The sequence below is a fragment of the Orbicella faveolata genome, unplaced genomic scaffold, assembly GCF_042242905.1.
Source record: "Orbicella faveolata isolate gen_17 unplaced genomic scaffold, um_ofav_v1 contig_1, whole genome shotgun sequence".
Taxonomy (NCBI): Eukaryota; Metazoa; Cnidaria; class Anthozoa; order Scleractinia; family Merulinidae; genus Orbicella; species Orbicella faveolata.
In genome coordinates, this window is record NW_028301536.1 from 16,461,657 (window position 1) to 16,484,859 (window position 23,203).

General features: G+C 39.5%; 1 protein-coding gene and 1 pseudogene across 1 annotated transcript; both read left to right on the forward strand.

The window, feature by feature from the left end:
- The first annotated feature begins 6,009 nt into the window (after positions 1-6,009).
- LOC149118236 (tachykinin-like peptides receptor 86C) lies at positions 6,010-8,816 on the forward strand. The gene is made up of 2 exons (XM_089282414.1): positions 6,010-6,046; positions 7,029-8,816. Exons 1-2 carry the CDS (start codon positions 6,013-6,015, stop codon positions 8,054-8,056), a joined length of 1,062 nt encoding a protein of 353 aa, XP_089138540.1. The 5' UTR covers positions 6,010-6,012; the 3' UTR covers positions 8,057-8,816.
- Positions 8,817-12,347: 3,531 nt separating this feature from the next.
- LOC149118237 (uncharacterized) lies at positions 12,348-12,983 on the forward strand (annotated as a pseudogene).
- The last annotated feature ends 10,220 nt before the right edge of the window (positions 12,984-23,203 follow it).

Genomic DNA, 23,203 nt, shown 5'->3' on the forward strand with positions numbered 1-23,203 from the left:
CCGGAGCAGATTAAAAAAAAAATCCTCTCAAGATGAAGTCTGCAAATCCTTCAAGGGAGTCATCCTGGACGTTTGGCCAGGCCCTCTTCCAGTTCGAACTGGAACAGTTCCATAGAGAACTGTTTGAGTGTCCAAAGGAACTTGATTTTCCGTGGCTCTCGTCTGTTTGCTTCCCAGTGCCCTGAGAAAAGGAATTATGTACCTGGCTCATTAATATTCAAGTCACATTGGCCTTGGTGGTTGCCTTCGTCGTCTGCGGGAATGCATGTTCTGGGCTGGGATGAGCTCACAAATGAAAGACTTTGTCAGTCAATGTGATGTTTGCCAGACTCACCACGACTCGCAAGTCAGGGAGCCCATATTTCAGCACGTTTCTCCACTTCCTTGGGCCAAGATAGCTGCTGACCTCTACTATTTCTTAGGCCGGGTCCTTCTAGTTGTTAGGGACAACTTTGGTAATTTCAGTCAGGTGGATTCTCTCTCGACGGAAAACTCCAAAGCCCTGATCAGAAGTCCAATGGCCATGTGGCAGATACGGGGTGTCGGATCCGTAGTCACTGATAACGGACCTTGCTTTGCATCGTCAGTATTCGCAACAATGGCCAGTCAGTGGAACTTTCAACATGTCACTTCGAGTCCCCGCTATTCTCAGAGCAATGGAAAGACCGAGAATGCGGTTCGCACCGTTAAACGTCTCTTCACGAAATGCTGAGCTGCTGGTGTCAGTGAGTTTCGAGGACTTCTTGATTGGCGCAATACTCCAAGCGAGGGGATTGACACGGGTCCAGCTCAATGGTCCTTTGGCCGTCGTTGCAAGATAGGATTAAAATAGGGTAAAACATAGTCAGAATTGCGTAAATTGCAATTTAGAAGCACATAAACAGTACAGTGGTCGATAAACCTCTTTCTTTTCATTTGCAATCTGTTTAATTAAGAGAGGTGTCAGGAGTAGTTAGGTGGAGCCACGTATACGTATATAGCTCTACACTGAAATAAAAAACAATCTGAAGTAGAAGAGCGTAAAAGAAAGTATCATTATCTTTTAGTCAAAAACAGTATATCAAAACTGGTATTTGTTTGGTGCTTTACATTTTATGATGGTCCTTCATGTAGGTGCTCAGTTCAATCTCGATCTATCAGAAATTCCTGCAGTCACTCCTCCCTCTTTCTCTCCAATGAGAGAATGTGCTATTTAAAGAATTGTCCTGGAAAAAATCTAGTTAGCTCGCGAGACAATTTTGAAGAAGGCTTAAGTTTGGAGTTTGGAATTTCAGAGTTCACAACCATGACCGTAGATGGGATATCTGTGGTTAATTAGCATGGCCGTTAAGAATTTATTTTTTCAGATTTCTCCTTAGTCTTAGTTTCAGATGAGAGGGGAATATATCTAAACCTCGACACAGTGCTTTACCAAATGCGAATTCCAATTTCCACACATGGTAAAGATCGTCAGAAATGCACTGCTGTGTAGCGACGCACATGTAAGATTCTCTATCTTGTTTATGATATATTACAAGAAACTAGACGCTCTAAGAGCGTTTACTCGGGCTTCGTACCACAGTATCAAATCGTACTTTACGAAAACGTGTATTGGACACAATAAAAGCAAACTAAAGAATCAGGATATTTTAGCACAAGAGTTCCGCTTAGATATTTACTATTCAAGTTGCTTCGTTTAGGATCCTCCTCATCCTATCGCAAGTTGTGAGTTTAAACCATTTTGGTTCAAGAGTGAAGCACAGCTGTGTACGCATTGATGGAGAAGTTGTTTGCAAAGAATTTTCGAGGTCTTTTTACAACTTATGGCGATTTCTTTGTACATGCTAGCAGAAATTGTACGAAGTTTGTTTACTGGTCGCGGCGATCCGAGTAAATTGTGTAGCTGAACGTCTTTGCCGTGTTGCGATCTTAATCCCTTTTCAAGAGTCATATCTTCTTTGGAGAGCGAATAACCCCTTTCGAGAGAGCCAAAACGAATCATGATAAACTCCTTCGCGAAAACATCAGTCCTGTGACTAGGCTGAAATTGCATTGCACATAATTTACATAAACTTTCAAGTTGTGTATTTTGCGGATAACTTCCAAGAATTTGCGACCCTTAACGCAGTTTATGAAGAAATATTCAAGCTACACATTTTTATTGAATCAAGGCATGAGTATTTTTTAAAAAGGACTCTCATTTATAAGGGAAGATGCGGCATTCTGTTTTGCTATTTATTTTGGTTTCATGCTCGTCTAGTTCATGTCACGCAACGTGATTTTCTTTTGCAGTCAGACACAGTTTTCTAAAAGAATTGGCGATTGCTAATTAAGACTGCTAAAGATATTTGAACTACTAGTGAAATAAATGGCTAAACTATCGTCAATGCAGATTTTCCTTAGGACTTGGCAAGAACATTGGTTCGTCAATAATCCCGCACAATCGAAGGTTTAATTCTCCCGCACAATGTGCCTCCAAATTCACACGTTATTTTTTTTTTCCCTCACCCTACTTGAAAGCCAACTAACTTGGAGGCAAGATATTCAACTCAAGTTACCAAAAGTCTTATCTTTACAACATTGGAGATCGACATATTTTGCGCGGTGCAAGAAACAAGTCACATGTTTTTATTGAGCTACGATTCCAAAAACGTTTTCGTATTTCGCTCGTTTTATTGCAATATGATTTGTTTTACTGCAATGTTCTAAATAATAACAGCAGTAGCCACATACCGTCATTTGACTGCCTATTTTTGCCAGTGTTTTCGTAGATTGAACTCATACCGCAGTCGGCTCAGTTAATTGTTATCTCACGAGAACGTTTCCAGCGTGAACTTTGCTTATCTGGCTGGCTTTCAAGCAATATAATTCGTGGACCGACCCTTTCTGAAAACGATCGACATCTTTGTATGTGAGAGGAACGTAAAAGGCGCGATTCTTGCCAAAACTTTCTTCGCAAAACACCGCATTCTGTCACAATGAGCGAGCAATGTCGCGTTTCTCGTCCCTACTTTCCATGGTCTACGCATGGAACGCCTGGGACCATGACCCCCGTTTTGGCGACCAAAACGCTAGCATTTTAAGACTCGGGTTTTCCTACGGAAGCCCGAGTAACAAAAAAATACATTGATGAAGCTTTCTACTGGATGTAAAAAACAAGAAACCTAGGAGTGGATGTAAATAAATAATATTTTTAGAAGTCATAAGACCTTCAATACGAAAGGTCTTCTAAGAAACTTATAAAGGAATCCTCTTGTCAGTATTGAACAGATAACCTTCTCTTTATGCTTAGCTGCAGTTTAATAGCACCATTTTGTGAGTGAAAGTTAAATTGGAGAAGCTACATTTATAGTATTTGTGTAAGATACATGTACATACCAGTATCAACGCAATTTAATTGGTGGCTAAAACAATTTTTGCGAATAATCGAGAAATAATGATTACATTAATTAAGGAAGTCACAGACTGTATACACATGCATATGATAGCACAGGTACAATAGAATTTGTGGTTTACTGCACTTTTGTGAGCGATAGTTCATTTGGCAGAACTACGTAATGTAAATGGCAGTTTGTATTAGCATAAGAAAGATGCCATGCTAATTAAAATCCTTATCAATACTTCATTTGTTTGGCGTCGTATCTCTTAATAAAGTAAAAATGTCAGTGCCATGCAGCAAGCGTTTCAATCCCACACCGTTGTTATGCATTTCTCATGACAGGCTTCCATTCTCAAGTGAGGAAAATTAGGGGCCACTCCTTCACTCTGTTTCCCAGAAAATATATTGCACTTCAGGGAAAAGCCGTATTTTTAACGCTACATTTCTCAATAAAGAGCAGGAGCTGACAGCATAGAAATTGGTTGTTTGAGTTTGAACCCCACGCGCAGGGTTTATAAATTAAACATCGATAAGCAATCGTCGCCGACATACGATAAAAAAGACTAACATTTCCTATTAATTCTCAGCTCAATAAAACTAAAATCAAATATCAGCACAAAATCAGTTGGTAGTTAATCAGAAATTGTACACGTTTTGACATAGATCTTAGCTCAGTGAATTCAAAATTAATTCCCCACATGTAATTAACATTTAATTTAGGTTGTACGCCAGATAGCACGGAGAGCAGAAAAATTGGGTGTTTGAGTTTAATCCCCATTTGCATGCTTTTTAACTTGGATGAAAATTTCTTAGTTTATATAGACTAAAAAGAATTCTCAGCTGAGTCATTTTTTGGGTCATTTTTCCTTGAAATTATTGGCTTTTGAAGGAAAAATAGTCATTTTTTGAAACAGCTTCCTGCCATTGTCGATCCGCCATCTCGGATTTGATATTTTTTTTTTTATGCACCATTAATTCAGCAAAAGTAATCAAAACCGATAAATAAACCTAAAGTAGTCAAAAAGGAAATAAGGTCAATCTTTTTTTTAATATAAACAAAAAAAATCTGGAAGTGTAAGTTTTTTCATTCTTTCAAAGTATAAAAATCACACCGGTTGAAATGCGACTGCCATGCCACAATAACATGCTTCTCGGCCAAATTACAAGCGTTAATTTGGTTTTCCACCCTCTCGAGCTTAATAGGGTTACTCAATAGGAATTCAAGAACTGGCCAATGAAAACGCACGACATTTTTGTCAAAATTAACCAATCAGCTATCAAGCGTTTGAAATTTGGTGCCCACCTTCCCGGTCTAAATAGGATTATTGATTTATAGTTGTCGACGAAATCTCCAAGACCAAACACACCCACTGCTCTTGACCGAGTCCATTGCATTTACTAAACACTCGCTGGTTAAGTTATGTAACATTATACAGTCACAGGGATATCTTCTTTAGTCTTAAGGTAAGAGCTTTTTCAAACAAGAAAGCATGTTGCTCCGTATACTTATATGATACCAGATTAGCGTCCGAGTGTTCAAGAGCCACATGTGTTTTGAACATTCAAGTAACAGAGATCCGAAAGTTTTGTTACCAGCATTAAAACAAGAGAAATAGTTCGCGAAGAATTAATTAAGTTAGCTAGTACGCTAAAGTATGCATGCACACATTATCTGACTATTTTTTTTTCGAGGCAAGAAATTTAAGCACGTACATAGATTTTTCAAACCACTTTCCTTGGCAAACAGAATTGTAGCCAGACTAAAAAAAGAAAAAAAACTTTCTTCGTGAAAAAATGTTGAAGAATAATCTTGCTTCAGTGAAGCAACTCTACCAAATTAATTAGTGAGCAATCTTTTTTAGCGGAAGTCCGTATTCAGATTGCTTAGTTTTCCAAAAAATGAACTACACTTCGTGGAATGCGGCTAAAAAGATTTTATTTCTTCAAGTATACTTCTCCACGAAGAGCAAGAGTTGACAGTAGAGAAATTGGGTGTTTGGGTTTGAACCCTATATGCATTCTTTTAAAAATAGATAAAACGTTCTTAGTTCATCGCAACTGACATCGGATAAAAAACATTCACTATTAATTTTCAGCTCAATAAATTTAAATTTGATTCCCGCATATAATTAGTTCGCATTTAATCAAAATTGCACACAAGATATCACGAAGCATGAAAGTTGATTTACCGTGTTTGATCGCCGAAAGAAAGACTAAGTAAAAACTTATCAAAAGGGAAGTCGACTGAGTTGAATCATCTGTGCACGTCTGCTTCATTCCGTCTTTTGACAACACTTTTAAAAGAATGGAAAAATTTATAGTCAAAAGGTAAGCAAAACACTAAAGCGAGAGAGTAATCATATTCAGACCGGGTTTTCTGGTGTCCCTTCAGGAAAATTAGAAGCAGCTTGCTAATTTGCGAAACAAGGAAAACTAATCTTCTCTTCTACAAAACGTTTCAAAATGCAAAATAAGATTCACATTTTTGATAAAGAATTCAGCTCATGTGAGAATTCTTCTTTGATTAAAGTAGATACCGATATTTCATAGTTAAATAATTTCAAGAACTCCTCTTGCAGTCCTTGAATGTTTATAATTTTTATCACGTTCTATTTGAATTATGCAGGATCACGGAGACGCCATCTTCTGTAAACATGACGAACAACACTACCACAGTGGGAGCAAATGGTAAATCTGTTACTTATTATTTCCAAGCTTGAAAGTTTAGGATTTTGATTATCAAAATCCAATTGAAACAAAATTACAGCTTATATGACAAATGTGTTTTTATTTGCTTGATGGAATCTACATGGGATCATGATATGGAAATAACAAAAAATGGATATCGTTGTTTTTTTTCGTTGTTTTTTCTCGTTTATCGTTGTAACATAACATAATATAACACAACACAACACAACACAACACAGCACAACACAACACAACACAACACAACACAACACAACACAACACAACACAACACAACACAACACAACACAACACAACACAACACAACACAACATAACAATAACACAGCACAGCACAGCACAGCACAGCACAGCACAGCACAGCACAGCACAGCACAGCACAGCACAGCACAGCACAGCACAGCACAGCCAGCGCAACGCAACACAACACAACACAACACAAAACAACACAACATAACATAATATAACTTTTATTTCCCCACGGCAATGTTTATAGCACATGCAAAGGCTGCTGGCTGAGCAAACAACTCAAACAAATGATTCACATTGAACATAACATTGCTAAGAATCCCAACTGGACGGAGGCAAACCAGTTGGCTATTTACAAGCTTGGCTGAGGATTTGAACTCGGGACTACCGTGAAAAACATCCAAGTAGTGGTCAGACGGTATTCGGGACCGCTGGATTGCGAGTCCGACGCGCTGACCACTCGGCCAAGCAAGTTCCCCGTTGCTAATTAAAGAAAGTAACGTTCCAGACATTGAATGATAATAAACTGGTTAAACAAGCAAATGTTATGTTCTCCTTTCTTCTCTGAACGGGACATCGAAATAAGTAAGAGAATGGTGTTAAAGTTCTTCTGCATCTGTTGTTGTCTTGAAGTGTTTTACCACATTTTGATGTTTATGCTAAGGAAAGAACCCTTTATAAAGATAAAGCAATATAGTTCTTGATTTCTTTCCTAGTAACAAACATCACCTTTCCACAGCCGGCACCGTTCAATATTCCTGCAAACATCAAGATTGGCATAACGACAGCATATGCAGCGATTTTCATTATTGCTATATTGGGCAACACCCTTGGCCTGTTCGTGGTGTTGAAGAAGTCCTCTCAATCTACCAGAGTCACAAAGCTCTTCATTGCCAACATGGCCTTTGCAGATCTGCTTTTAACTTTCACAGTGATGCCGTACCAAGTGAGCTTCTACTACCGTGGAGTCGCCTGGGTTGGAGGAATGCTGGGCAACATAACATGCAAAGCTCAGTGGTACCTCATCTCAGTTTCAATAGCGGCGACTGTCCTAACAATGGTGCTCATTTCATTCGATAGATTTTACGCAGTATTCTATCCTTTAAGAGAAAAGATCTTCCGAAAGCCGAAAATCTTTTCAGGCACCATTTGGATCCTGTCTTTTGTGTTAATGCTGCCATATCCTATGTTGTCTCAAGTTCAGTTTAATTCATCTCAAAACGTTTACCAATGTGTACAAGTTTGGCCCTGGGAAGATCCAAACGATCCAGCTTTTAAGGAAACTTATCGTGTCCTCAAGATCTTTCACAGCATTGTTTTTGTCGCGCTTTACGGGCTTCCTCTTTCTATATTCATCGTCATTTATTTCTTAATTTGCCGTAAATTGTGGCGTCGTACAATTCCCGGAAATGCAACAGATAGTAATCGTGCTGCAGCTGAAAAGTCGAAACGCAAAGTTGTAAGACTGTTGGTCGTCATTGTCGTCGTATTTGCGTTGTGTTGGTTCCCAACGTATGTCAATCACTACTTTTGGTTCGTACGACCTGATCTATATGCAAACGGTATGTTACCTCTTGAAGTGGAATTCTTCTTCATTTGGCCCGGGCATGCCAATAGCGCAATAAACCCTTGCATTTATATCCTGATGAGTGACAAATTTCGCAGAGAGCTGGCTTCAACGCTTGACGCCTGGTGCCCATGTCTAAGTCGTTTCAACTGCCCGCCAAATTGCCTAAACACATGACCTAACCTGACTTGTCCAAGAAGAACAAATCAAGTGGCTTCAGGAGTTCTCAATTTAGAGTCGTTTATCAAGCAACAGGATTTAAGTTTATAAAGAGTATAATATGCCATAAGACGGAAAGTGAAGGAGGGTTTACTATCGAGTATGCAGGGCAAAAGTTTTATTCACAGGGAAGAAGCCTTCTAAAATTTTACAATAGCGTATTATAATAGCTTTAGCAGCTGAGGGAGACAAATTATCGACAAGAAAAATGGAACATTTTGTAACACTGATTTGTTTTGGTAGCTTAGAGGTAGTACCAATACAACCTCTATAAAACATGAAGTTGATCCCTTAGATTTATTTTTCGACCTTGTATGCGTCCTATGGGTCAACAACTCTTATCATGAGCAACAGCATTGTCGAAACTTTTTTTTTACTGTGATGGTGAGTCAAAAATGGAGCGCGGTGGCCTAATGATTGGTGCGTATGACTCCAATGTAAAGCTCAGGGTTCGAGTTCCGCCTCGCCTTGCAAATGCGTTTTAATCTAGGGCAGGAGGCTTTAACCTTGTCTGTTTACAGTAGTTTTATCTGTAGCGAGCCTGGGTTTCCTCATGTCTACGAACTTGAATGCGCATACTGAATATTTAGTACAGTGTTTCATTGACATACCTCTTTCGATCTTTAATTTGCAAAGTAGAAGTGTAGTAAGGTGGCGCCACTGTTAAGTACATAATCCCACAATGAACTAAGCAGTAATCTGAACAAGAAGAACATATAAGAAAAATTTTCAAATGAATATATATCAGTATATCGTTTAGACAAAAACAGGTTATCAGGGTGGTATTTCTTTGGTGCTTTACATTCTATGATGGTCCTCCCTGCACCTACACAGTTCCTGGAGGTACTTCCTCCTTCTTTACCTCCAAGGACGTGCTGTTTGAAGAAATGTACCAGGAAAATAATGATTAGCCCTGCAGTTTTAGCCAGTGTGTTCTCATCTGAGCAGTTACCGAGTGGTAGAAACTGATTAACGTGAACCATAGAATAGCTTATTAAAAGTATTTAGCTTAGAAGACAATTCTCAAGTAGGCTTTAACGCAAAATGCATTCAGATTTCATCAAGTTTAAACAATGAAAGTCACAACGGTGACTGTAGTTTGGGTATCGGAGCTTAATTAGGATAGACGTTTAGGATTTCATTTCTCAGTTAGTCATAATTTCAGTTGAGAGAGGAATGTATCTACAACTCGACACAATGTTTGATCAAACGCAAATTCAAATTTCCAAACATACATTTCCATGCTCTGCTGTGTGGCGACGTACATGTACTGTCAATTCTTGCTTTTTAAAAAGCGTTTCCATTATCGCACCATATCGTTTCATTTCTTTAGTTGAGTGTTCTCCTCGGGTTTACCTCTCGAACATTTGGGTGAAGTATGTGCAACGCCTTCTTGAAATTCTTACTGTATTTCAGACTAAACTATGTGATATCTATAACCCTATATATATCAGACAAGACCCGGCAGAGAAATTGCTTCGGTTTGTTTCAAATTCCCGATGTTAATTGTTATAATTATGTATAAAAACACTGATAAAAATAGATTGTTTTAAAATGATTTTTTAATTGCTGTCCAAAGTGTACATAACATACCCTATTTCAGACCAGAACGGTTATTTATTATATAAACACCAGTGAAATACCAGGATTTTTCCTTTTACTAAAAAATCATATCTTCATCGCGCGTAGTGAAGATACTATTTTTATCTTTCACACTGTGAAGATATGATTCCTTTATCATAACATTTTTCTTTTGTCCCTTTAACTACACTTAAATTTGTTGATGTATGATCGAAACATCTTCGGATCTTCTTCGGTCGTCTTCGGCAATCTTCAGCAATCTTCGGAAAATTTTCGAAAGCGTTAGTCTGGCCCTCGGAACGATTTGGAAAGTCTTCGGAAATCTTTGGAAAGTGGTCGGAAATCTTCGGAAAATCGTCAAAAACGTCGTCATTAGTGTGAATATAATATCCACACGCGGAAATGTAATATCCTCTATATAACCATACCTTTTAGCGCCGCCCTTGAATATATAGCTTATATCATGAGGGGTCACCCAGTAAGAAGCGTAATTATCAACATTCAATTAGTTCTTAGATAAACGGCCTGTAAATGAATCTGTCGTCCAGTATCTGTCGGAGGGATGCACGCCACTAGCTTAGAGTTGGAGTCGTCCCTTTCTTTTCCTAGCATGCTGGGCGAATACACGACTCATGCGAAGCAAAAGAACGATCAAGCGGCGAGAAGCGCGGACGCGGAAAGAAGGAAAGCTTTCTTTTGCTGTCTCGCCTCATTCCCGTCTCGTTTCTTTCCCTGGTTTGCAAACTTCGGGTTTTCCAATCACGCAGAGGATTTCAGGAACAAAATAACCGACTGTTCGTAGTACTCCACTGTCTTTATTTACAGCAGGTCATGACTATACCCCAAGCCTTAAAAACTCATACATGTTGAGTTTATCGCGAATGTATGGAAGGAGGGTTCCAGGAAGGTAGTAGTTTTAAAAATGGAGCCTCAGCTGATTTCGCGCCAATATAAGAGTCCCAAGAGATCCAGAAACGCCGTTCCGAAGACAATTGCGAAATGCCCGTTTTAAGCAGACTGGAAAGAAAAATATTGCTGAAGGAAATACAGCATAGACTAAACAGATAGTATACGAAAAGCAGCAGCGCTCTCTTTAAAAATCCATGAAATAATTTAAGGGAAAATTTATTTGTTCTCCCAACCTCCCTCTCCGCCGCCTCAATGTCGCAGTGCGGCGTCATGTTATATAAAAGCACGATTTGCAGGAGTTTTTTATAGGGGACAAACGTGAAAAGGATTAATTTTATGCGTACTCGAATTCCCTCCTCGCTAGCTTTATGTACAATAATTCCCACGTTTAAAAAATAAACCAATCAAAATAAAAACTCGGTTTCGGGTAGTGACGACACAGACGGTATTACTGGTTCTTGGAAGTGAGACTTAAAAGGAGACGCCTGAAATTCAGGCTACACAATGATTCGCAGTGAGAACAACGAAAGAAAAGAGATCTCCACTCGTTCTCCACGTATTTGGATGCTTTCGCTTGTGTATCTCTCTGCTGTCCTCACTAATCTAATTCTTTGTTTCTCTCTATTATACGTGTAATGCAGTATACTCAGACCGCTAAAACAAACCGAGCTATTCAAATAAAACGTGAACATGATTAGGAGGGCTTTTTGCCACTCATGAAAACCATCCGGAAATTTCAAAGTTTGATGAAACTCAGTTGCCAAGGAGAAGAGAATTTTAGTCAAGGCTCAATGAATGTGATATCTCTAATGAAGATTATGAGCGTGCAAAGAGGGTATGGAAGAAGTTTGGGATGAAGACTACGCCGGGGTGATTATCACGATCTGTATCTGAAATCTGATGTCCTCCTTCTCCCTGACGTCATTGAAGAATTCAGAAACGTCTGTCTTGAAAATTATAAATTAGATTTCGCTTGGTATTTCACCGCCCCCAGTTTAGCCTAGGACGCGGCTTTGAAAGAGTCGGGAGTGGAACTTGATTTGTTGAACGACGTTGACATGCTTTTGTTGGTGGAAAAGGAATAAGAGGAGGAATCTCAATGATTTCAAACCGATATGCAAGGGCTAATAATAAATACATGGGTGAAGATTTTGATAAAACCAAGCCCACAAAATACATTAAATATCTCGAGGCTAATAATCTCTGTGGTTGGGCAATGTGTCAGCCTCTCCCTGTTGAAATTTTTGAGTGGATGGGGCAGGATGACTCCTCCAAATTTGATAACTGGCGCGATTTTCCGTGCGTTCTCGAGGTTGATCTCGAGTATCCCGAGGAACTTCACAATTTGCATAATGATTATCCGCTAACCCCGGAGAGTTTCAGAGTTAAAGAAGTTGAAAAGCTGATTCCAAATCTATATAATAAAGACAAGTGTGTAATTCGTCGTCGAAACTTGAAGCAATATCTGGATCTCGGATTAAAGTTGACCAATATTCATCGAGGAATCAAATTTGATGAAAAGCCATGGTTGAAAAGTTACATTGAAAAGAACACTGAACTCAGGAAGAAAGCGAGGAATTCTTTTGAAAAGGATTTATTCAAGTTGATAAACAACTCCGTCTTCGGGAAGAAGATGGAGAATATCAGAAAAAGAGTTGATGTAAAGTTGGTCAACAACCGAGAATCTGCGAGAAAACTCACGGTGAAACCAAACTTTAAACATTTCACGATATTCGATGAAAATCTCATCGCGATTCATATGAAACGAATAAAACTAACGTTTGATAAACCGATTTACAATTCTCGACATCAGCAAGACTCTGATGTATGACTTTCATTAGGATTTCATCAAGAAAAAATATGGAGAGAATGCAAAACTGTTATTCACGGATATTGACAGTCTGATGTCTGAGATTGAGACTGAAGACTTTTACGAAGATATTAAATCTGACGTCAGAGAACAGTTTGACACCAGCGATTTTCCTGGAGATCATCCTTCAGGGATTCAAGGATATAATTAGAAAGTGATAGGAATGATGAAAGATGAAGCGGGAGGGAGGATCATTGAGGAGTTCGTCGGATTGAGAGCTAAATTATGTAGTTTCAAGATTCATAAAGCAGAAGAGAAAAAAAGTGTTAAGGAATAAAGAAATCAGTGGTGAAAAATAATATTTCACATCAGGACTATAAAAATTGTTTATTCAGCAGAAAAGAGCAAATGAGGGAGGTGAATGTAATTAGATCACATCGGCATGAGTTATTCACTGAGACAATCAACAAGGTAGCCCTGAGCGCTGACGATGATGAGAGATTTATAATGGAAGATGGAATTCACACCCTCGCGCATGGCCACAAAAGTTTCGCTTCGCTCGTATCGCTTGCGCCTATAGAATAAAATATGAATTAAAATGAATTTCGATAATATTCCATTCAACGCATTCATAGACGGTCCCACGAACTCAGGAAAGACCAAATACTTACTTCTGAGCGATGAATTCAACGGAAAGCTTGATTACGCGATCCTTCTCTGCCCCACTTACGCATTAAACGAGACTTACTAAGCTTTCGCCGAGGAAGATAGAGATTTCTTCGTCTTGACTCCTCATCGAGATTAAATCAATGATTGGTTGAAGATTACCAGTTTCGTGTTTGAGGGAACTAATTCCCTGATAATTCTCGATGATTGTGCCGCCTCCAGGGATGCGAAACGGAGATCAGGTGAACTGGTGAATTCGGCATTCAGCGCGAGACACAGCGGAATCAGTGTCTGGGTAATAACTCAGCAGCTGACAAGCATTGCCAAGTCTTTCCGCGAGGAAATCGTCGCGTTAGGATTATTCTATACTCCCTCCCAGAAAGACATGAAAGAGATATTTGATAATTACGGAGGAGGATTAACGAATTTTGAAAAGCTGAAATTGATTAACGAGTTGAAGAAAAAGAAATATTCACATCTGGTTTCCTCTCTCAGCCATCCTTTTGATATTAATCTTGAGTATTAAAATGGAAATCACTTAACAAGAAGCCTTGAAAGATGTAATGAAAATTCTTGAAGATGAACCTGAGTCGGGGGCGTTAGCCTCTCGTAGAGAACGGCTCGCGGTCCTGGTAGCCAGTGGGAAGGCGAAAGAGATGACTGGAACTGATCTGGCACAAGATCAAGTCAAGAGATTAAGTGAGAAAGATGTTGAGGAGAATTTCAAAAGAATAAGACTTCATTGTTTTCAAAGACTTGTGACGCGATGGTTGATACCTTTCTTCAGCTTAGTTGTGGATTGATATTCCATTTTCACCCCCTTGATCGGAGTAAACTCTTGAAAGACTTGAACGATAATTTCATGGTGAGAGAAGAACTCTCCATGATCGCCGGAATATTGAGCCTGAACTATGGAAAGTACATGGCAGTGGCGAGTGCAGTCTTACTGCGAGGAATGTAAAACTTGATAAGAACTTGCCTGAAGAACTCGATAAGAACTTAGAAAACACTTCTGAAGAACTTTAGTAAGTTCTTGAGAATATCTATAAAATGAATAGCGAAACAAATGAAGAAACTACTATTGAAGAACCCGTAGAAACCACTGAAGAGCCTGTAAAAACCATTGAAGAGCCCGCTAAAAAAGTGCCCTCGACTGTGAAAAAAACAAAACCCGAAAAAGATTCGGAGAGAGTCGGCAGAAAAAAGACTCGCAGAATTCAACAGAAAAGCAAGAGATGCAAAGCTACAATCTACGCCTCAGAAAGGAACTGATTTAGACTGGAATGTTAAATCTAAAAATGAAAATGAAAATTCTTCATTATCATTTTCACTCACTCAAGTTGTTTCAGCGGTGAATATTGTTGTTTCTCTCTAGGGATTATATTATAAGAGGGAAGAGTTAATGTCTCTCGTTAAACCTAAAAGGATTGAGCGAGAGCGAGCGTTGCGTTGCAACCTGAAGTTCCGGAGTGAAGTGAAGATCGAACATCCTCAAAAATAAAACCCATGGATTAGCCGCTACGATCACTGGAATAGCGGCTGGATATGGATGGGTCGCAAAGAAAGTAATTAAAGAGCCGATGACTTCTGATCCTTCGGTGAATATAATGAACTATGTGAAATTCACTGTCACGGTGGTAGTAGCGGCTTCTATCGCTACAAAACATTATCTCGAAGATCAAAAGATTTTGCAGAGTTAAATAAAACGTTGAGTGTAATTACTGTTTCCACCTTGGGATTCGCCACTTTCTGCTCATTAGTTCAAGCGGTAATGATTATATTAAGAAAAGAAATTCAGGAAGAAATTGAAAATCAAAAATGTGAAGAGTAATTAGTTGTAACAAAATGGCGAAAAAGCGATAATGATTGGAGGAGCGATTATCAATGCCACGGCATTCGTCGGAGGAAATTATCTGGCAAAATATTTGAGTGGTGATTCACCTGGAGAAGAAAAGAAAAGACACGATTTTGCCGTGGAAAAATATGAAAAAGAATATCAAAAGTTTCAAGAAAACAGAACGAGGCTTCCCGATTGGATGGCCATTATTGATAGAATCAAAGATGAAGCGAAAATAAACTTTGAAAACACTGACTACGCTTTGAAACTTTGTAACAAGACTCATCAAGATCAAATGGATTTGAACGAAGTGCGAGAACCTCAGTTTTCAGGCGAGACATGCATACATACATACATTTTATTTTTGTTTTCAAAAAATTACAATTTTATCATGCTCGCGGGTAGCTGAGCTAATCTAGGCGGGTCATGTTTACACGAATTATGGCGTTTACAAACCTTCCGTTCGACAAAAACAGGGAGAGATGATTTACGTTGGAACTTCGACCCTGGCAATCGGATTGGCGGCGAGCCATTTCTTGTGAATTATCCAAGATTTATTACAGCCCCAAAGGTTTTTGGAAAGGATTGAATCCAGTGAAGAAGTTGGTTCAGACGGCTGGAGTCTCTGAAGATGTCGCAAAACTCTGGCTGATGAAGCAGGCCATCTGGCAGATTTATTTGCTAGCCCCGAAGAATATATATCCCGAGACCGAAGTTTGACGTTACATCCCCAAATTCAGTTCGTCAAGCCGATCTTCTTTTCCTCCCCCATGATAAACTCCCGAGAGGCAGAAACGTTTACAAGGACGCATTGACGGTCGTTGATGTCGCGAGCAGATTCAAGGCCGCTGAACCACTCACTTCAAAGGAGTCTTCGGAAGTTTCAAAGGCTTTTCAGAAAATTTATAGAGGACCATTAAAGTGGCCCTCTGATCTTCAGGTTGATCCCGGGCGTGAATTCATGGGTGAAGTTAAGAAAGAAATGGTGAAGCACGATGTAAGAATAGGAACCGGAATTGTAGACGTTCACCGCGATCAAGGAATCGTTGAACCTTTTATTCGAACGTTGAGCGAGCGTCTTTTCAGTTATCAATACAGTAAGGAGAGGAATATTAAATCCTCTGAGAGAAATGGAGAATGGGTGAACTGGCTTCCAGAAGTAGTGAAAGCTCTGAACAATGAGGTGACTCGTTTGACTAGAAAGAGACCCGTTGATGCCAACAGAGAGAAGGCGGTCGATGCAAAGAGTTCAACGAGTTATTGATGTTATCTGAGACCCGTTGGTTTGAAAGGAAAGCGATTGGATTATTTAGTGAATGTGAGATATCTCTATAGTGATGGTGAGCTTGAAGGAGAAAAGAATAGAGCCACGGTGCCTAATTGGCCATTGAAAGTTTACAAGATTGATAGGTTCATAGTGAATAAGGGAGAAAAGGTTCTGTATTATCTGAAGGATGGTCCGGGAAGGGCATTCGTCCGGAAAGAGTTGACGATAGTCTCGAGGGATACAGAGTTGCCTCCAGTCTCCTAATTTTTTCTCGCTAAAGGACAAAGCAGTATTTAGAAAATGAGAGGTCTGGGCAAGCCCGAGTCCCCAAGATCAATTTTTGGACCACTTTTTGACCTGCCAACGATATAATTATTTTTTGATTTTTCGGAAGTGGCTGAAAACGTTTTATTAATTCCAAATTAATCTGAAATATATTTTTGCAGTTTCAACTCAGTTATTTTCACTTAGAAACTGCATAAATCTATTTCAAATTTTATTCAGAGTTTATAAAATTAATTTAAAAATACTTTAATATAATTTAAAACAGATTAGTGCAGATTCTAAGTGAAAATAACTGCGTTAAAATATTTCAGAGTTTATAAAACTACTGTTAAAAATATTTTAGCGTTTTAAGTAGTTATGTAAACTTTGAAATATTTTTTCGTTAATAATCTGCATAAATATATTTCAAATTAATTATATTTTTCACAAAGTTGTTTTATCACTTTTGAAAACAAAAAAATAATTCAAAGTTCCTGCAGCCCGAAAAGTGGGCCAAAAATTGACCTTGGGGACTCGGGCTGGCCCAGACCTCTCATTTTCTAACTACTACCTTTAATGGGCAGACCGGGCATTTCTTTTTGTCTTCTGGCCCCAAAAAGGTAAAGTCATGTATAACGTTACTGCAACAAATGTATGTTTTATTTCAGACATGAAAATGTGGAACTGTCAGTTCTTTCATTAAAACAAGCAAATACGTATCAGTTAAAACGCGGTTGTCATGGCAACATAGTTTACTAGACCAATCAGCTTTCACGTGTTCAAGTTTCAATAGGATTACTAAATAGGATTAGGATTACACTGAGGATTTTTGCTTTAACGGCAAACGCACCGACAGCTGTTGACTGAGCCCATTTAGAGCTACTAAACCGGTTAGCTTTTGAAGTTATAACATTATACTACCAGAAATTCTAGCAAGCAAATGCTATTCTAAACGAAGAAAAGTGGTGTAGTCATCATCAAGCATATTATTATTTTTCCGAAAGCGAGAATCGTGTCAGCAGTTCTTTGGGTTTTACCCTTCATTTCAATGATCCCAACTCTTCTCTTTTTAAAAGTTAAAGTTATTCCTAGTGGAAACGCGTATGTACGCGTGTGTCGGGGAGACGCTTGACTCAGCAGTCACGTAAGATCTTTCACATCTGCCTCTTCTGTATACTGTATGCGTTCCCTTTGATGGTAATGGCAGTCCTTTACGTCTTAATTTGCCGCAAGTTATGGCCTCGTAGGATCCCAGAAAACGTGTCAGGAAAAAGTCGAGCCGTTGTCGAAATGTCTAAACGCAAAGTTGTGCGACTGTTGATTGTCATAATCATTGAATTTGCGCTTTGCTGGTTCCCATCATATGTCAATCACTATTTTTTGTTCATTCAACCTGAACATGGGCATAAATTACTAGCGGAAGTTCAGTACGTGTTTTTTTGGTTAGCGCATGCAAACAGCGCCATAAATCCGTGTCTTTATATCCTGGTTTGCTTTACGCCGGCTCACAAATTTGCCGCGGTTTCAAGGAGCACGAGCTGATCACGTGCGAGTGGAAAGTTCATGTTGTAGTTTCACCAAGGAGTTAGTGAGTTTTACTCGCCCCAGTTTTGACCCACAGTAAGTGACACGTTTTCCTCCAATCGGAAAACGTATTCGAGTTGGGAGGTATAACAATTCATATTAATTCAAGCTGAGTAATTTTGTTGCTATAGCAACGTCCAATTTATTGTGTTTTTGAAGAACAAACTAAACATTGTGTGAAACAACTTCTAACCTTCTAAAGTCAGTGAGGGATACCTTCTTAAGTCTTCAGGTAAGAACTTTTTAAACAAGAAAGCCTGTTTATTATTATGAAACTAAATTAACTAGGGCAACCGTTAGAAATCAAAAGCTATTCTAAACGAAGAAAGAAGGTGTAGTAATCATCAAGCATATTGTTCCATCTTGATATATTGAGATGATATCAATTTAGTATCCAAGCGTTCAAAAGCCACATGTGCTTTCAACAGAAGAGTAATGGAGATCCGAAAGTGTTGCGCAGTACCAGGATAAAAAGCAAGAGAAATAGTTCAAGACTGCACATGCACCAAGAGGCCAAAAAATTGTGACCTCTCAAGCGAACACGATGCTAACGGCTAGCCGTTCGTAAGCCGTTCAAACGAGATGGGCCACCGTTCGAACGGCTCGAGCTACATCAGACATCACGTATCAGTTCAGAAAGTATTGTCATCCCTTCGAACGGCTCGAGCTATCCGTTCAAAAAAATATTGTCATCCGTTCGAAAGGCTCGAGCTATCCCTTCCAAAACAATCGTCAACCGGCTTTTCGAACGGCTCGTTGCAATTCGTTCAAAGACACAAGACGTTATTCGTGCGAAAAAAAAAAAAAACATTAGCTGTTCGAGCTAGTGCAGTCCGTTCCAAAAAATTATCCTGCCTTCTGCTTAGCTACTAAGCTGAAGTGTGTGACTAATGTTTTCGAGTGCAGCAAACTTTAAGTTAATCCGTTCGTTGGCTTTGTGTCAGAATTGATCACCAGACATAAAATAAAAAGTTTTCTTCGTGACAAAAAAATATCTCAATAATCTTGCTTCAGAGAAACAAATCGACCAAACAAATTAGGGAGAAATTATTTTTAGCGGAAGTCGATAGTCAAACTGCTTCCTTTCTCAAATATAAAGTACAATTTGGAAAGTCCTGCTACAAAGTCGAACTTTTCTCCAGGTACACTTCCTCTATCAATGAAGAGCAGGAAAACTACCTAAAAAGTAGTAGAGCTAAGGTTGTTGAAAACAAGGATTGAAACGTCAGCCCACCAAGTTAATTTTCTTAAATTAAAAACAAGAAAATACGGAAATGTCAGCAATGTTCACTTCTTTTGACGATAGGTTAAAAATCGTTAAAAATAGCCTTTCTTAATAGTCAAAAAGCAAGCAACACGCCAGAGTTAAGTATTTATAACATTCAGACCGGGCTTTTCTGTTCTTTCTCTGAAACCGAAAAAGTGCAGTTATCTATGAAAGCGGATGTTACTGCAAGAAAGCCATTTTTTCATTAAAAACCAGACAGTGTGGAACTGACAGTTCTTTCATTAAAAACAGGAAAATTCAAATTTTGCAAACACACCGATCGACATGTGGTTGCATGGTAACATCATGTTCCTCGACCAATCAAATTAAAGGCATCGAAAGTTTTATGCCAACCCTCCCGGACTCAATAGAGTTACTTAACAGGGAATCAAGAAAGCCATGGCCCATGACACTGACGTGAGTCATAACTGTCACAGTTTGCGACAAAATTCACACCCACAGCTCTTGACTGACGTAGTCCACTACATTAACTACACACTCGCCTTAGAAATTGAGAAGGATATCTTCTTATCTTCTTCAGTCTTAAGGTAAGAGCTTTTCAAACAAGAAAGCTTCTTTATTATCAAACTTAAACTAAGGGAAATGTTACGAATCAAAAGCTATTCTGAACGAAGAAAGATGATGTAGCTCAGTGTCCAAGCATATTGGTTTCATATACCGGAGATGATATCCGTTTAGTCTTCAAGCGCTCAAGTGCCAAGTGATTTTTGAACAGAGATCCGGTATTAAGAGCCAATTTCTCTAATTGGCGAAAAAGAGGCGGCAGCTGGGACATTTCCAAATACGGTGAGTTTCTTTTAGAAAATACCATATTCAAAGGTTCTGAAGCGCTTTAAATTTTGCGAAATCGAGGTAAGTTCGAAAATCCCAGTTTTAGCTCCCAGCCACAGCCGAAAATGGCGCAAAATCATGCATTTTCCTTTTGATTGTACAGATCAAGGCGGTGATATCTATAAATGTGCTTTGGGTAAATCATAGTGCATGTCTCGCTGTTTCTAAAGCATTAATTTGGTTTAAAAAAGCTGCAATTTTTTTAATAATATTTAAGGCCGATCCAAATGCCGTAATCGAAGCTTTTCAGCGAAAGGGCTAATTTGAAAACCATCAACAGCCCACTGGTACATTAAACTTGAAGTCGAAACTAACATTTTCTTACAGCAATCCTCTATATTCTGTCGTGTGAAAATATCTTCCGCAGCTTCGAGAGACATAATCGTAAACTGGTGGTACATTCGTTCGGTGTGAAACGAACACGGAAATTGCCCAGTGTCTTGCATCAAGAACGAAAACTGACTGCGAATGAAAACCTTTTTCTTTATTGTGAATGCTTCAAAATTGTTTTTTGTTATATTCCATTGAGACTGACAGCACCAATACAAAACCATCCATAAGTTGAGAGACCGAAAACGTAGTGCATACGTTAGTAGGTTCATTCCGAAGTTTGCACCAGTTGTATGTGTATTACATATGAAACAGGAAAATGTGGAAGTGTCAGTTATTTCATTTAAGACAGGATCACCCGTCAAAGTGCAGTTGCCATGGCAACATCAGCTTCCTTCCCCAAACAAATTGCAAACTTTTAAAGTTGGCGGGGGCGTCAATAGTGTCCCCTCTCACCCATCTCGATGTGAATAGGGGTTTCTCAACGGGATATTAAAAAAGCCTATTACAAGCGTGCAAGGTTGGTGGGGAGTCAAAAGTCCTCCCCTCCTCTTCCCCCTCCCTATTTTAATAGGGTTGCTCAACGGAAAATAAAGAAAGCCAATAAAAACATCTTTGTTCAAGACTTCAGATGTACTGAGAAGAAAATAAGTAAGGTTGTAAGGTCAGGTATACAAGTTCGATAGAATCTCATTATCATGAATAGTTTTTGTTGAGCGCGACTGAGTTAAGCACATAGTCAAATAGTTGTTGTTTACTCAAACTTGAACGCCAAATATTACGAAGTGTACATGTTAAATTATCATGTTTGATCGCCGAACGAAAGATCAAGTAAAAACACAACGTCGACTGAGGCAGTGTGTCACAAAATTTGATGATTGATATAAGGACATTTCACGTCTTTTCTCTTATTCCAGTTGAACCATCTGTGCACGCCTGCGTCATTTCTGTGACGAACTACGAACTATGCTTTCCCGCGTTATTGTCAGTTATTGTCTAGTGTGTTTTATTAGTTATAAGTTATTCGTAATTTATAGTCAATATACGCGCGGCCGGCGATCACTATTCTAGCGTCGTAGGAACTTGGATAGTCGCTCGCAATATGCTCCGTTATTAAATAACCATTTATCAAGAAATTTCTCGTTACATGGTGTCAGGAGTGGTTTGATCAACAATGGCTTATCTTCAGTCGTTGTCTGCGCCTCATTCTCTCGATATTAATGACTCCAACGTTGTAGAGAAATGGAACGAATGGGAGGAAATGTGGCTACACTACAATGTAACGGTGAGGTCCACGTGGCTACATTCCTCACGGCAATAGGTCCTGAAGCGAGAAAAGTCAGATATGGTCAGATTTAAAGCAGAAAGCGTGGAGCGACATTAAAAAGGCCATCACGCAAGCACCCGTCTTACGTTACTACAGCTTAAATGATGAGGTCACCCTCCAATGTGATGCTTCTGATGCAGCGTTAGGTGGAGGCGCTCTTCTTCAATTACAGCAGCCAGGAAGCTGTGCATCGAGAGCCCTTACCCAAACTGAAAATTGAGAAAGAGCTCCTCGCCATTGTGTTCGCTTGCGATAAATTTGACAAGTGTATTTTAGGCGTGATGTCGTCCAGGTGGAAAGAGACCAAAAGCCCTTGGAGGAGATTTTTAAAAAGAGTCTCTGTGACGCACGCACCTGTTTGACTGCAGCGAATGCTGCTCCGACCTCAGCGTTACAATCTCGAAGTTAGGTACAAGAAAGGCCCTCTCATTTATATCGCTGATACCCTGAGCCCCGCGTATCTCAATGAAACGGCGTCTTGTGAAGAAGTGAAGTCTCACTGCGTCACGACCGGAACAGATTAAAAAAAAAAAAATCCTCTCAAGATCAAGTCTGCAAATCTCTCAAGCGAGTCATGCTGGAAGTTTGGCCAGCCCTTCTTCCAGTTCAAACTGGAACAGTTTCGTAGAGAACTGATTGTCCAAAGGAGCTTGATTTTCCGTGGCTCTCATCTGTTTGCTTCCCAGTGCCCTGAGAAAAGAAATTATGTACCTGGCTCATTAATATTTAAGTCACATTGGCCTTGGTGGTTGCCTTCGTCGTCTGCGGGAATGCATGTTCTGGGCTGGGATGAGCTTACAAATGAAAGACTTTGTTAGTCAATGTGATGTTTGCCAGACTCACCACGACTCGCAAGTCAGGGAACCCATAATTCAGCACGATGTTTCACCACTTCCTTGGGCCAAGATAGCTGCTGACCTCTACTATTTCTTAGGCCGGGTCCTTCTAGTTGTGAGGGACAACTTTGCTAATTTCAGTCAGGTGGATTCTCTCTCGACGGAAAACTACAAAGCCCTGATCAGAAGTCCAATGGCCATGTAGCAGATACGGATCCGTAGTCACTGATAACGGACCTTGCTTTGCATTGTCAGAATTCGCAACATTGACCAGTCAGTGGAACTTTCAACATGTCACTTCGAGTCGTCGCTATCCCCAGAGCAATGGAAAGACCAAGAATGCGGTTCGCAACGTTAAACGTCTCTTCACGGAATGCTGAGCTGCGGGTGCCAGTGAGTTTTAAGGACTTCTTGATTGGCGGAATACTCCAAGCGAGGGGATGGACACGGTTCCAGCTCAATGGTTCTTTGGCCGTCGTTGCAAGACAGGATTAAAATAGGGTAAAACAGTCAGAATTGCGTAAATTGCAATTTAGAAGCACACAAACAGTGCAGTGGTCGATAAACCTCTTTCT